At 43.7% G+C, this 12,953-nt stretch overlaps 1 protein-coding gene across 3 annotated transcripts in view; it reads left to right on the forward strand.

The window, feature by feature from the left end:
• The window catches only part of LIMK2 (LIM domain kinase 2), a 72,440-nt gene that overhangs the window by 56,039 nt on the left and 3,448 nt on the right, over window positions 1-12,953 (forward strand). For all 3 annotated transcript variants that reach the window (XM_008056192.2, XM_008056191.2, XM_008056193.2), the window contains 4 exons: window positions 1,439-1,504; window positions 2,464-2,638; window positions 3,368-3,423; window positions 4,901-5,058. In XM_008056192.2, the coding sequence (XP_008054383.2) occupies window positions 1,439-1,504; window positions 2,464-2,638; window positions 3,368-3,423; window positions 4,901-5,058 (455 nt within the window). The remainder of the gene's footprint in view (window positions 1-1,438; window positions 1,505-2,463; window positions 2,639-3,367; window positions 3,424-4,900; window positions 5,059-12,953) is intronic.

A 12,953-nucleotide genomic window follows, 5' to 3' on the forward strand; every position in this document is an offset into this window, starting at 1 on the left:
GAGGTCTCACCTGCCCAGGCGGGTCTTGAACCCCTGGGCTCAGGCAATCCACTCACCTCAACCTCCCAAAGCGCTGGGATTACAGGCTGAGCCACCGAGCCCAGCTAAGCCTGAGATTTTTTTTTTTTTTTTTTGAGTTGGAGTCTCACTCTGTCACCCAGGCTGGAGTGCAGTGGCCGCTCCCGGCCACCGCAGCCTTGACCTGCTGGGCTCCAGCGATCCTTCTGCCTCAGCCTTCCAAGGAACTGGAATTACAGACATGCGCTACCATGCCCGGCTGATTTTTGGATTTATTGTAGAGATGAGGTCTCGCTGCCCAGGCGGGTCTTGAACCCGCAGGCTCAGGCAATCCACTCACCTCAGCCTCCCAAAGGCGCGGGATTACAGGCTGAGCCACCGAGCCCGGCTAAGCCTGAGATTTTAACCACTGCTCTTCACTTGGGGTCTGTGAAGACAATATTAGTTTGGAACAATTTGGGCATACATTAAAGTCCCTGTGCTTCAAGCTAAGGAGCCTGGACTATATTTAGGAAGTAAAAAAGACATAAAATATTTTTTAAGCAAGAAAGTTTTGTGACCAGAGCTATGCTTTTTTGAAAACGAGTCTGGTGTGGTCAGTAAGCTGAAGTGGAGTGAGGAAAATCTCAGGGCAGGGAGACCTGGGTAGGGAGCTAATGAAATATTTCAAGTTTCTGAATTAAGGTAGTAGCTGTGGGAACAGAAGATTGGGGGGCATCGAGTTAGGATGGAGAGACTGGTTGGCAGTGAGGGAATAGGAATCAAAAGAGGAGGACTTGGGGTGGTGTCATCAGGCTTTGGGGAGCTGACAATAATGATCAAGAAACAGGTTTGGGAAGAGCCACACTGGTACATTCTGAGACTGATACACTGGCAGAACCTCTCAGTATCTCCCAGGCAAGAAACTGGTTCCTTGAGGCTGGAGTTTGGAGAGGCTACCAGTCACCTTGTTCTTTGTAAAGAAGGAGCCACTGGAGCTGTGGGACAGAAGGGGCATCTGTGTGGTTGATGGGGGTCAGCATGTGAAGAGGAGACAGTTTTGAGAAGGGCTGACGCTGAAGAGGCTGGAAGGAAAAACCAGGCACATGGGAGTCTTAGGAGCAGGCAGCATCAGAACGATATGGGTAGCCTTTGAGGAGGGGATCTGCGGGCAGGCAGGTTATGAGCTATGGCAATTGGAAGAGCTCCCTGGGTGTGTGAGCAGCTCCAGGGCCTAGGGAATGGAATTAGTATGGGATGGGAAGGGTAGTGAACAGGGAGTGACTTCTTCCACTTCCACGTTTGCAGAGGAAGGGGAAGGAGAAAGGAAGTAGCTCCTGGCTGAGGGTGACAAGAGCCAAAGGTGGAGTAGGTTCTTTGGTTGAGTCAAAGTCTGGTTGACTTACTGGCCCTTTAGCCTCAGCTCATGCTTCTGTTCCAGGCCTATTTGCACTCCATGTGCATCATTCACCGGGATCTGAACTCACACAACTGCCTCATCAAGTTGGTATGTCCCACTCCTCTGGTCCAGGCCTCCTGGGGACCAGCCTTCTGGCTTCCTTGTCACACAGGAGGCTGACTGTCCCCTTCAGCTTCAGGCCAGACATACTACTTAGGCACTCCTGTCTACCTCAAATGCCCTCCCTGTCTTCTGGACACAATTTCACCTTCTCTCAGTAGTAGCCTTTGAAATCATTTGGTTAGAAGGGACTTCAGAAGTTCCTTTTCTATATATAGAACGCTGTCACTTTTCTGGGTTTGCCCCATAATAGTATTATGAAGAAGCTCGTTGCTGACCCAGTTTTATAGCCTTAGCCCTTGAAGTCTCAGCTAAGGTGGGGTGGGGTGAGGGGGTTACAGGGACCAGTTTGAGGCCAGCATTCCTCCCACTGCCTTTTAGCTATGATTGTTACAATGTTGTTTCTCCTTTTGACTTGCACTCTGGCTTCCTGGGTGTCCATCAGCAGGCCCTAGCTGTGCCCCCAGACCACACCAGGCAATCTTACTTCCTTTCCCACATGACCGCCCTGTAGCTATTCAAAAAGCTTGTCTCTCCCAAGTCTCCCCACTGACTACCTCTATCTTGTCTTTTTTCTGTCTTATCCTGGTTCTAGTCACTCAAATCTTCTTAGAAACAAGGCAGGACAGGGAAAAAACAAAACAAAAGAAATCCCCTGTCCCACCTCTGAGTTTCAATATCCAGGTCCCAGAGCCTTACCCCTCCAAGGCTTCAGTAGCTCTGTTGTAAACCGCCCTCGTGGGCTGGGGATTCTGTTGTGTGCAGATACCAGACCATTAGAAGCACAAATGCCAAGCGCATCTACTAGATAGAGCTTTCTGCTATGTCTTTCCTTTGCTATTCTCCTTTCTCCCCCTTCTTGGTGGCTTTTGTTGTCTGTGCCTGCACCCCAGGGTCAGGTTTGAGAACACCCCCACTAGGTCCTGACCTGGCTCTTGTCCTACCAGGACAAGACTGTGGTGGTGGCAGACTTTGGACTTTCGCGGCTCATAGTGGAAGAGAGGAAGAGGCCCTCAGTGGAGAAAGCCACCACGAAGAAACGCACCTTGCGCAAGAATGACCGCAGGAAGCGCTACACAGTCGTGGGAAACCCCTACTGGATGGCTCCTGAGATGCTGAATGGTGAGTCCTGAAGCCCTGTGGAGATACTCTAAGAGAGGGAAGAGGCAAAAGTTCGTGAGGGAAGAGGCAATAGTTCCAGGAGGGCTGTGAAGTCTAGGACCAAATACCAGAGCTAAGGACTGGATGATTTTTATCTATTGCCAGGTGGGGCCTTATAAACCCCTTCCTCCCTGAGCTCAGTACTGGGAACTGGTCAGTGTTCCAACCTGGGCATAGGGTAAGGTCTGACTGCGGCTTTTGTGCCTCAGTGTTAGCTGAGAGCTCAGACAACTGCCCTAGCTTTCTCTCTCCATGCTGAGAACTGAAGTGTGGTGCCCCCTGGTGGATAATGCTCAAGCCAGCCAGAGATGCTGGCTGGGATTCTTGAAAAGTACCAGGTTATGAGGTTGTTAAGAAACGGTCTGATACAACCCTTTTTAGAGTCTGCGGCCCAGAGAAATTCAGTGGTTTGTCTAGGAACACACAGCTGGCTAATGGCAGATCGTGGATGAACCATGGTTCAGTTCTCTTCTGCAATACCATGCAATTTCATCCTGGGCATTGTTGTGTTACAAGGTCTCCAGGGCAGGCCACTCAGGGCTGAGGAAAGATGACTGTCAGGTGGTGTCTGTCATGGGAAGCCTTTGAAGCATCCCCATGGAACCTGTGCTAGCCGTTCTTGACCCTAGACCCAGTACAGAGCAGGTAAAGGACATAAACTTAACAACCTGCTCTCTTGTGTTCCCCAAGGAAAGAGCTACGATGAGACGGTGGATGTCTTTTCTTTTGGGATCGTTCTCTGTGAGGTGAGCTTTGGCGTGGAGGGCATGCCTAAGGCAGCAGGCCTAGCAGCTCTGCCCTCCTCAGGACAGGACTTTTCCTCCTAGGGGTGAATAACTTACCATAAAATCAATATGGTATAGCATTCTTCACATCTTTGCCACATTCATGTTTCATTGGTCCCATAAGAAGAACTGAGCAGGCCTTTTTTTTTTTTTTAAAGCAGGATTTATTGAGAGGACAGAAAAGCTCCCACAGTGAGGGGGGACCCAAAGGGGTTACCTGAGCAGGCTTTTTTTAGGTGAGGAACCTGAGCCTCAGAAAGGTCAGTGGCTTGCTCTTCATCAAATGGTTAGTAAGAGGCAGGTGAGCAAGAATTCCAGCAGGAAAAGCAAGAAACTGTTCATGTGGCTATCCATCTAGCTCTTGAGCCAAATGTTACTCTTCCCAGTTCCCTTGTAACCCCTTTCCTAGGCCCTGGTGATGCCCCATCCTAAGCCCAACAAGTAGAAGTAGCCACTCCAGGAAGTACCAGCCCTGTGCTAGGTACCCGGTAGTTCAGAAAGAACCTTGGAATGATTCCTGCCCTTAGGACCTCAGCAGTCAGGCAAGCAATATAACCCACTATATCTCAAAGACTCAAACACACACGTTCAAAGCCTTCTGTAATTCTTTTTTTTTTTTTTTTTTTTGAGTTGGAGTCTCATTCGGTCGCCCAGACTGAAGTGCAGTGGCCGCTCCCGGCCACCGCAGCCTCGACCTGCTGGGCTCCGGCAATCCTTCCGCCTCAGCCTTCCAAGTAGCCGGAATTACAGGCATGCGCTACCACGCCCGGCTGATTTTTTGATTTATCGTAGAGATGAGGTCTCGCTGCCCAGGCGGGTCTCGAACCCGTGGGCTCAGGCAATCCACTCACCTCAGCCTCCCAAAGGCGTGGGATTACAGGCTGAGCCACCGAGCCCGGCTTCTGTAATTCTTCCAAAGTTGTGAGTGGTAGAAGAGAGACAAAGAACAGCTAGGATAGTATTAGAATAAAGTTTAAAGGTTTTTTATAAACTGTTTTCTTTAATAGATATCAATTACATATTGACTGTGTAAAGCACTCGGCTGGTACCAAAGAGTTTCAGATATGAATCAGACCCAGAACTTTGCCTCATAGAGCCTTAACCTCTGGCAGAGGACACAGCCACAAGGGAACACAGGCAGGGCAGGATGGGATGAGTAGAAGCTACTAGCCTCCAGATGCCAGTTTGGAACCTTGTGCTTCTGCAGCAGTAAGGCCTCTTTTAAGCCTTCCTCAGTAATCAGACTTTCAGTCAAGAGGCAGGTCTGGATTAGCAAGATTTGGAGAGATTGGGAGGCAGGGGACAGCTCTCTAACCTAGGTTTTTTGCCACTCCCTCCTTCGCTCATCCTTTCTGTTCTTGTACCAACATCCCTTTCCCTCATCATATACTTACCGCCTCCATAGTCCTTCCTAAATAGCTGTCTTCTCACCCTACAGATCATTGGGCAGGTATATGCGGATCCAGATTGCCTGCCCCGAACACTGGACTTTGGCCTCAATGTGAAGCTTTTCTGGGAGAAATTTGTCCCCACAGATTGCCCCCCAGCCTTCTTCCCCCTGGCTGCCATCTGCTGCAAACTGGAGCCTGAGAGCAGGTTTGTATCCTGCCTCTTTCTCCTACCTCACAGGATCCTGGGATGCTTGCCCCAGCCTTAAGCCATTCCCAAGACCTTCCCAAGCACAGGGGTGACCTAAGCCTTGAGTTCAAGAATGTGGTTGTCAACCCCTGAAGCTACCTCACAATTCTGACATACCAGGTTGGAGGAGAGGGAGATGAAGGCAGAATAACAAGTGAGCTGGATAGGACACAGAGACACAGCCCTTAAAAGAAAGCTTAGAAGAAGAAAATTCACCAAACCGTTCTAGTACAGTGTCTTTATCTTTCCATGTTCCCCTATCCGTGTCCATACATACATATTTTCTTCATATATTTACTATGAAGAAATCATATTATTTACGATAAAAGTTTTGTTATTTGCCCTGCATTTACCATGTACTAACCAGTCTTCCTGTTTATCATTTTTGTCGATAACATGAAATTCTAGTGAGAGGCTGTCTGGACATATTATAATATACATAATGTAGATGTTCAGGCTTTTCTGGTTTCTCTTTACAATGGGTATTGACTACAGTGAGCAACTTTATGCATTTAGCTAATTTCTCCTTTAGAGAAGCCTTTTTAAAATTACCTACGTTCTTCTCAGGTGACAACACAGGTGATAACTGTCATTATTACCAGAGTTACCTTAGGTCTTTTTAAGTTTGTACATTAGAAAACTAAAGTCTGAGCCCGGCTTGGTGGCTTAGCCTGTAATCCCGTGCTTTGGGAGGCTGAGGTGAGTGGATTGCCTGAACCCGCGGGTTCGAGACCCGCCTGGGCAACTTGGTGAGACCTCATCTCTACAATAAATCAAAAATGAGCCAGGTGTGGTAGCGCACACCTGTAGTTCCAGCTACTTGGAAGACTGAGGCGGAAGGATCACCGGAGCCCAGCAGGTCGAGGCTGCGGTGGCCGGGAGCGGCCACTGCACTCAGTCTGGGCGACAGAGTGAGACTCCAACTCAAAAAAAAAAAAAGAAAAAGAAAACTAAAATCTGGCAAGTCAAGGGGGCTCAAGCCTATAATCACAGCACTTTGGGAGGCTGAGGCAAGAAGATTGCCTGAGCCAGCAGGTTCAAGACCAACCTGGGCAACATGGTGAGACCTCGTCTCTGCAATAGATCAAAGTTGGACGTGGTAACGTGCGCCTATAGTTCCAGCTACTTGGAAGGCTGAGGCAGAAGGATCGCCTGAGCCCAACAGTTCAAGGCTGCAGTGACTGGGAGTGCACCACTACACTCTAGCCTGGGCGACAGAGTAAGACTCCAACTCAAAAAAAAAAAAAAGAAAGAAAAAGCTGGGCTTGGTAGCTCAGCCTGTAATCCTGCGACTTTGGGAGGCTGAGGTGAGTGGATTGCTGAGCCCACAGGTTCGAGACCCACCTGGGCAACTTGGCGAGACCTGATCGCTATAATAAATCAAAAATTAGCCAGGCGTGGTAGCGCGCGCCTGTAGTTCCAGCTACTCAGAAGGCTGAGGTGGAAGGATTGCTGGAGCCCAGCAGGTTGAGGCTGCGATAGCCAGGAGCGGCCACTGCACTCCAGTCTGGGTGACAGAGTGAGACTCCATCTCAAAAAAAAAAAAAGAAAGAAAGAAAACTAAAATCTGTGTGTTTTGTTTATCTGCTATCAAAAATCATATTTCTTTTTTTAAAAAGTAAGTTGAAGCATTACCAAAATAAATAGCATAGGATGTATGTCTTTATTTTATTTTTATTTTTTTATTTCAGTAGCTCTAGGGGGTACAAATAATGTCTGGTTATATAATTGCAGTGTATAGTGGCAAAGAAATCTGGGCTTTAAGTATACCCAGTACTTCTACCTGTGCACATTGTACCCAATAGGTGATTTTTTATCCCTCCATCCCTCCCTTTCTAAGTTTCCAGTGTCTATTCTCTTTGCCTTTGCATATCCTTAAGTTAGCTCCTACTTATAAGTGAGAACGTAGTGTTTGCTTTTCTATTCCTGTGTTAGTTTACTTAGGATGATGTTCTCCAACTCCATCCAAGCTGCTGCAAAAGACATTATCTCATTCTTTTTGATGGTTGGATAGTGTTCTATGGTATAGATATATACCCAGTTTTCCTTATCCACTGATCAACTGATGGGCATTTAGGTTGATTCCACATCTGTGCAGTTGTGAATTGTGCAGCGATGAACATGCGAGGGCAAGTGTCCTTTTTATATAACAACCTCTTTTCCTTAAAAGAGATACCTAGTAGTAGGATTGCTGGATCAAATGGTAGATCTTCTTTTAGTTATTTGAGAAATCTCTGTACTGATTTCCATAGAGGTTGTATTAATTTACTCTCCCACCAATGTTATATAAGCATTCCCTTTTCACTGCGTCCACACCAGAATCTGTTGTTTTTTAATTTTTTTAATAACGGTCATTCTGACTGGTGTAAGGTAGTAAGTATCGCATTGTGGTTTTAATTTGCATTTTCTTGATGATGAGTGATGTTGAGCATTTTTTTTTTTTTTTTTCTGAGTTGGAGTCTCACTCCATCGCCGAGGTTGGAGGACAGTGACACGCTTACAGCCACTCTTGTGTCGACCTGCTGGGCTCTGGCCATCCTTCCACCTCAGACTTCCAAGTAGCTGGAACTACAGATGCACACAATCACACCCAGCTAATTTTTGATTTATTGTAGAGACGAGGTCTCGCCAAGTTGCCTGCCCTGGTCTCAAACCTGTGGACTCAGGCAATCTACTCGCCTCAGCCTCCCAAAGTGCTGGGATTACAAGCTGAACTACTCAGCCAAGTTAAGCATTTTTTTCATATGTTTGTTAGCCATTAGTATATCTTCTTTTGAGAAATGTCTGTTCATGTAATTTTCCCACTTTTTCATTCATTTGCTTTTTTTCTTGATTTGTGTGAGTTCTTTGTAGATTCTGGATACTAGTCCTTTGTCAGATGTATGGTTTGCGAATATCTTCTCCCATTCTGTAGGTTGCCTGTTTGATCTGCTGATTATTTCTTTTGCTGTGCAGAAGCCCTTAAGTGTAAAGTTCCACTTACTTATTTTTGGTTTTATTGCTTTTAGGGTGTTAACCTTAAATTATTTGCCTAGACTAATATCCAGAAGAGTTTTTTGTAGATTTTCTTCTAGGATTTTTAGGGTTTCAGGCCTGACATTTAAGTCTTTAATCCATCTTGAGCTAATTTTTGTGTATGGTGAGAGATAAGGATCAGTTTCATTTTGTTTATCTCCTCTACAGTTTCTTTCATCAGTGTTGTGTAGTTTTCCTTGTAGACATTTTTCACCTCCTTGATTAAATATATTCCTAAGTATTTTAGCTTTTTGGCTGCTATTGTAAATGGAATTGAGTTCTTGATTTAATTATCAGCTTGGTTGCCAGTGGTGTATAGCAGTCTACTGCTTTGTGTGTGTTGATTTTGTATCCTGAAACTTTACTGAATTTATTTATCAAGTCAGAGAGTCTTTAGGATTCTCTAGGTTTAAGATCATGTCGGTTGGGCGCAGTGACTCATGCCTATAATGCCAGCACTTTGGGAGGCCAAGGTGAGAGAATTGCCTGAGTCCATGGGTTCGAGACCAGCCCGGGCAACTTGGCGAGATCTCATCTCTACAATAAATTTTAAAAAATTAGCTGGGCATAGTGGCACGTGCCTGTAATTCCAGCTACTTGGAAGACTGAGGCAGAAGAATCGCCGAGCCCAGCAGGAGATCAAGGCTGCAGTGGCTGTGAGCGTTCCACTGCATTCCAGCCTGGGCGACAGAGTGAGACTCAAAAAAAAAAAAAAGATCATGTTGTCTACATACAGAGGTAGTTTGGTTTCTTCTTTTCCAATTCTGATATCCTTTATTTCTTTCTCTTGCCTGATTGCTCTGACTAGGACTTACAGTACTATCTTGAATAGGAGTGGTGAAAGTGGGCATCCTTTCCTTGTTCCAGTTCTGAGAGGGAATATGTTCAGCTTTTCTCTATTCAAGATGACATTGACTGTGTTTGTCGTATGTGACTTTTATTATTTTGAGGAATGTTCCCACTATGCCTGTTTTGCTGAGGGTTTTTATCATGAAGGGATGCTGGATTTTTGTTTTTAATTATGTTAATATGATCAAATATATTGACTTGCATATGTTGTATCATTCTTGTATCCCTGGGATAAAACCCACTTGATTGTGGTGGATTTTTTTTTTTTTTTTAATGTGCTGTTGAACTCAGCTTGCTAATATTTTGTTGAGGATTTTCATGTCTATGTTCATCAGGGATATTGTTCTGTAGTTTTCTTTTTCTTGTTGTTGTATCTTTTCCTGGCTTTGATATCAGGGTGGTGATACTGGCTTCGAAGAATAAGTTAGGGAGAATTCCCTCTTCTTCAGTCTTATGGAATAGCTTCTGTAAAATTGGTACCGGTTCTTTTTTGAAAGTCTGGTAGAAGTCGGTTGTGAGTCCTGGACTTTTAATTGTTGTTTCAATCTTGCTACTCATTATTGATCTGTTCAGGGTTTCTATTTCTTCCTTATTAAAAATTGGGGGTGTTGTATGTTTTTCACAATTTATCCATTTCCTCTAGATTGTCTAGTTTGTGTAGAGGTATTCATAGAAATCTCAGATGATCTTTTGTGTTTTTGTTATATCAGTTGTAATATCTCCATTTTCATTTCTGATTGAGCTAATTTGAATCTTCTCCCCTTGTTTCTTACTTAATCTAGCTAGGGTCTATCAATTTTATTTATCTTTTCAAAGAACCAACTTTTTGTTTCATTGATTCTTTGTATTTTTAAAAGTTTCTATTTCATTTAGTTCTGCTCTGATCTTTTTTCTTTTTTTTTTCCTGCTAGCTTTGGGTTTGGTTTGTTAGTGTTTTTCTAGTTCTTTGAGGTGTGACATTAGGTTGTCAACCTGCAGTCTTTTGGTCTTATTAATATGGACCTTAAATGCTGTAAATTGTCTTCTGAGCACAGTTTTTACTGTGTCCCAGAGGTTTTGGTAATTTGTTTCATTGTTGTCATTCATTTGGGAGAATTTTTAAATTTCCATCTTTATTTCTTCATTGTTAACCCAAGAATCATTTAGGAACAGATTGTTTAACTTCCATGTTTTCATTTAGTCCTTCCTGAAGTTAATTTCAAGTTTTACTCCACTGTAGTCTAAGAATGTTCTTGATATCATTTTAATTTTTTTTTAATTTATTGAGACTTGATTTGTGGCCTTTCATATAGTTTATCTTGGAGAATGTTCCATGTGCTGATGAGAAAAATATATATTGTATACTCTTGGGGCGGAATGTTCTGTAGATGTCTGTTAGTTCCATTAGTTCTAGGGTCCAGTTTAATTTCAGTGTGTCTTGGTTGACTTTCCACCTTTATGGTCTGTCTTTTGCTGTAAGTGGAGTGTTGAAGTCTCCCACTATTACTGTATTGCTGTCTATTTCTTTTTTTAGGTCTATTGGAATTTGTTTTATAAAGCTGAGGGCTCTGATGTTAGGTGCATAAAATTATGTCTTGTTGGAGCAATCTTTTTATCATTATATAATAACCATCTTTGTCGTTTTTTTTTTACTGTTGTCAATGTAAAGTCTGTTTTATCTGATATGAGAACGGCTACTCTTGCTCATTTTTGGTTTCCATTTGCATGAAAGATTTTTCCCATCCCTTTTCTTTGAGTCTATAGGAGTCTTTGTGTGTTAAGTGGGTTTCTTGAAAGCAGCAGATAATTTGGATTATTTTTTTTATATCCATTCTGCCAGTATATTTTAAATGGAGCATTGAGACCATTTATGTTCAGAGTAAATAATGACATGTAAGGTATTATTCCATTTATCATGCTGGTTGTTATCTGGTTGCTTTATTTATTTACTTTGTTTTCTATTGTGCTGGTGTTTTATGAGCCCTATGAGCTTTATGATTTCCAGTGTTTTTCTCCTGCTATATTTTGATTTTTTGCTTTAGTATTTAGAATTCCTTTGAGTAGTTCTTGTGGAGCTGGTCTAATGGTGATAAATTCCCTCAGTGGTTACTTGTCAGAGAAAGACTTCATTTCTCCTTAATTTTGAAACTTAATTTTGCAGGGAATAAGATCCTTGGCTGATAATTCTATTTGAGGAGATTGATGATGGGGCCTCAATCCTTTCTGGCTTGTAGTTTCTTCTAAGAAGTCTACTGTTAGTCAGTTTACCTTTGTAAATTATTTGATGCTTTTGTCTCACTGCTCTTAAATTTCTTTCTTGCACATTAACTTTGCATTACCTGATAATTATATGCCTTGAGGATAACCTTTTTGCAGTAAATCTTCTGGGGGTTCTTTGGGCTTCCTGTATCTGAATGTTTAAATCTCTGGTAAGGTTGGGGAAGTTTTCCTTTATTGTTTCCTCAAATAGGCTTTCCAAACCTGTTGTTTCCTCTTTTTCTCAGAACACCTATGTTTCTTAGGTTTTGACATTTTGCATAATCCCATATTTCTTTTGTTTGTTTGTTTGTTTATCTCAGCATTTATTCAATATGAGTATAGAGGGGTTAAAGTAAGTGATGTCAGATTTTTTTTTAATTTCAATAGCTTAGGGGGGTACAAACAGTTTTTGGTCTGGGCTTTACAAGTACTTGCCACTCCACCTCCACCCCTCCCCCTTCTGTCTCCAGTATTCATCACACCATTCTCTATGTGTTTGCAGATCCTTCGTTTAGCTCCCACTAGTGAGAACATGCCATAATCCCATATTTCTTGGAAACTTTGTTCCATTTTCTTGATTCTTTTTTCTTTATTGTTGTCTGTTGCTGTGATCCAGTCAAGAGTCTGGCAGTACCAACTGTTAATTGGGTTAATTCAAAAGCCTTGTCTTTAAGTTCTGAGATCCTATTTCTAGTCTAATCAACCTTTTGAATTCCATCTCTAAAATTTTAAATATTTCATTTTGGTTAGGGTCCATTGCTGAAGAGTTAGTGTGATCTTTTGAGGTTGTTGAAGAACTCTGTTTCTTCATGTTTTCAGAATTATTTTTCTAATTCCTTTTCATTTGGGCAGACTGTTTCTTCTTATTTCAGTTTGGCAAGGGGCTGCCATAGGCACTGTAAGGTTCCCTTGGTTATATATGACCTTGGTGTGGTGAGTTTCTCAGTTGCCAGCTGTAGCAGTCCTGTGCTGGGTACTTGCAGAGACTCAAGGTGTTCTGAGTGTTCCGGGTGACTTGGATAATGGTATTAACTGGGGTCTGGGATTGGACCTTGCCCAAAGCTGAGGTATTACATTAGATGTGATGGGCTGTGCTATTGACCTCCAACCAGGAGGTGGCACTTGTATGAGAGAACCAGCTGCAATGGTGGCTGTGGTTTTTCTGCCTGGCCTTTGTTGCTGTAAGGAAATGCCCAGCCAGCCTAGGTGGTGAGTGGGGCTGTGGGGACTACGCAAGTTCTCTATTTTGAGTCTTCAAGGGGGGGTATGAGAGAAAAGAGCTCAAGCTCCTCGTGTGTGTGTGTGTGTGTGTGTGTGTGTGTGTGTGTTCTTGGCTACCCCAGTGGGGTTTGGGAGGGAGTCTCTAGTCACTGGGGTAATGCTGTAGAATAGAAGCTGCACAACAGAGTTTACCTTGCAAGTAAGAGGTTGCTATGGCAATGAATCCCATCTGGTCCCCCACCTTAGCCTCAGGCAGTCTGTGTTCCCAATGTCAAAGTGCAGCCTGCCTCAGGGCCTCAGGTATTCTCATGGCAGCCTGCCCCCAGCCAGGAACTGTCTGCAGCTGTGGAGTGTGCCCTTGGCACCGTCCCCTCCCAGACCAGCTAGAAAGCAGCCACTACCAAGGGTTTAGTTCCTGGGATATGGCAGCTAGAGCTGCTCAAGGCTTTTTTTCCTGTACCATTCTACATGGGTTTTGGAAACACACTCTAGCTGCCTTTAGTTGGCCATCTTAATCCTATTGGAAGTAT

The sequence above is a fragment of the Carlito syrichta genome, unplaced genomic scaffold (assembly GCF_000164805.1).
Source record: "Carlito syrichta isolate Samal-C Ts95f unplaced genomic scaffold, Tarsius_syrichta-2.0.1 Scaffold302276, whole genome shotgun sequence".
NCBI lineage: Eukaryota > Metazoa > Chordata > Mammalia > Primates > Tarsiidae > Carlito > Carlito syrichta.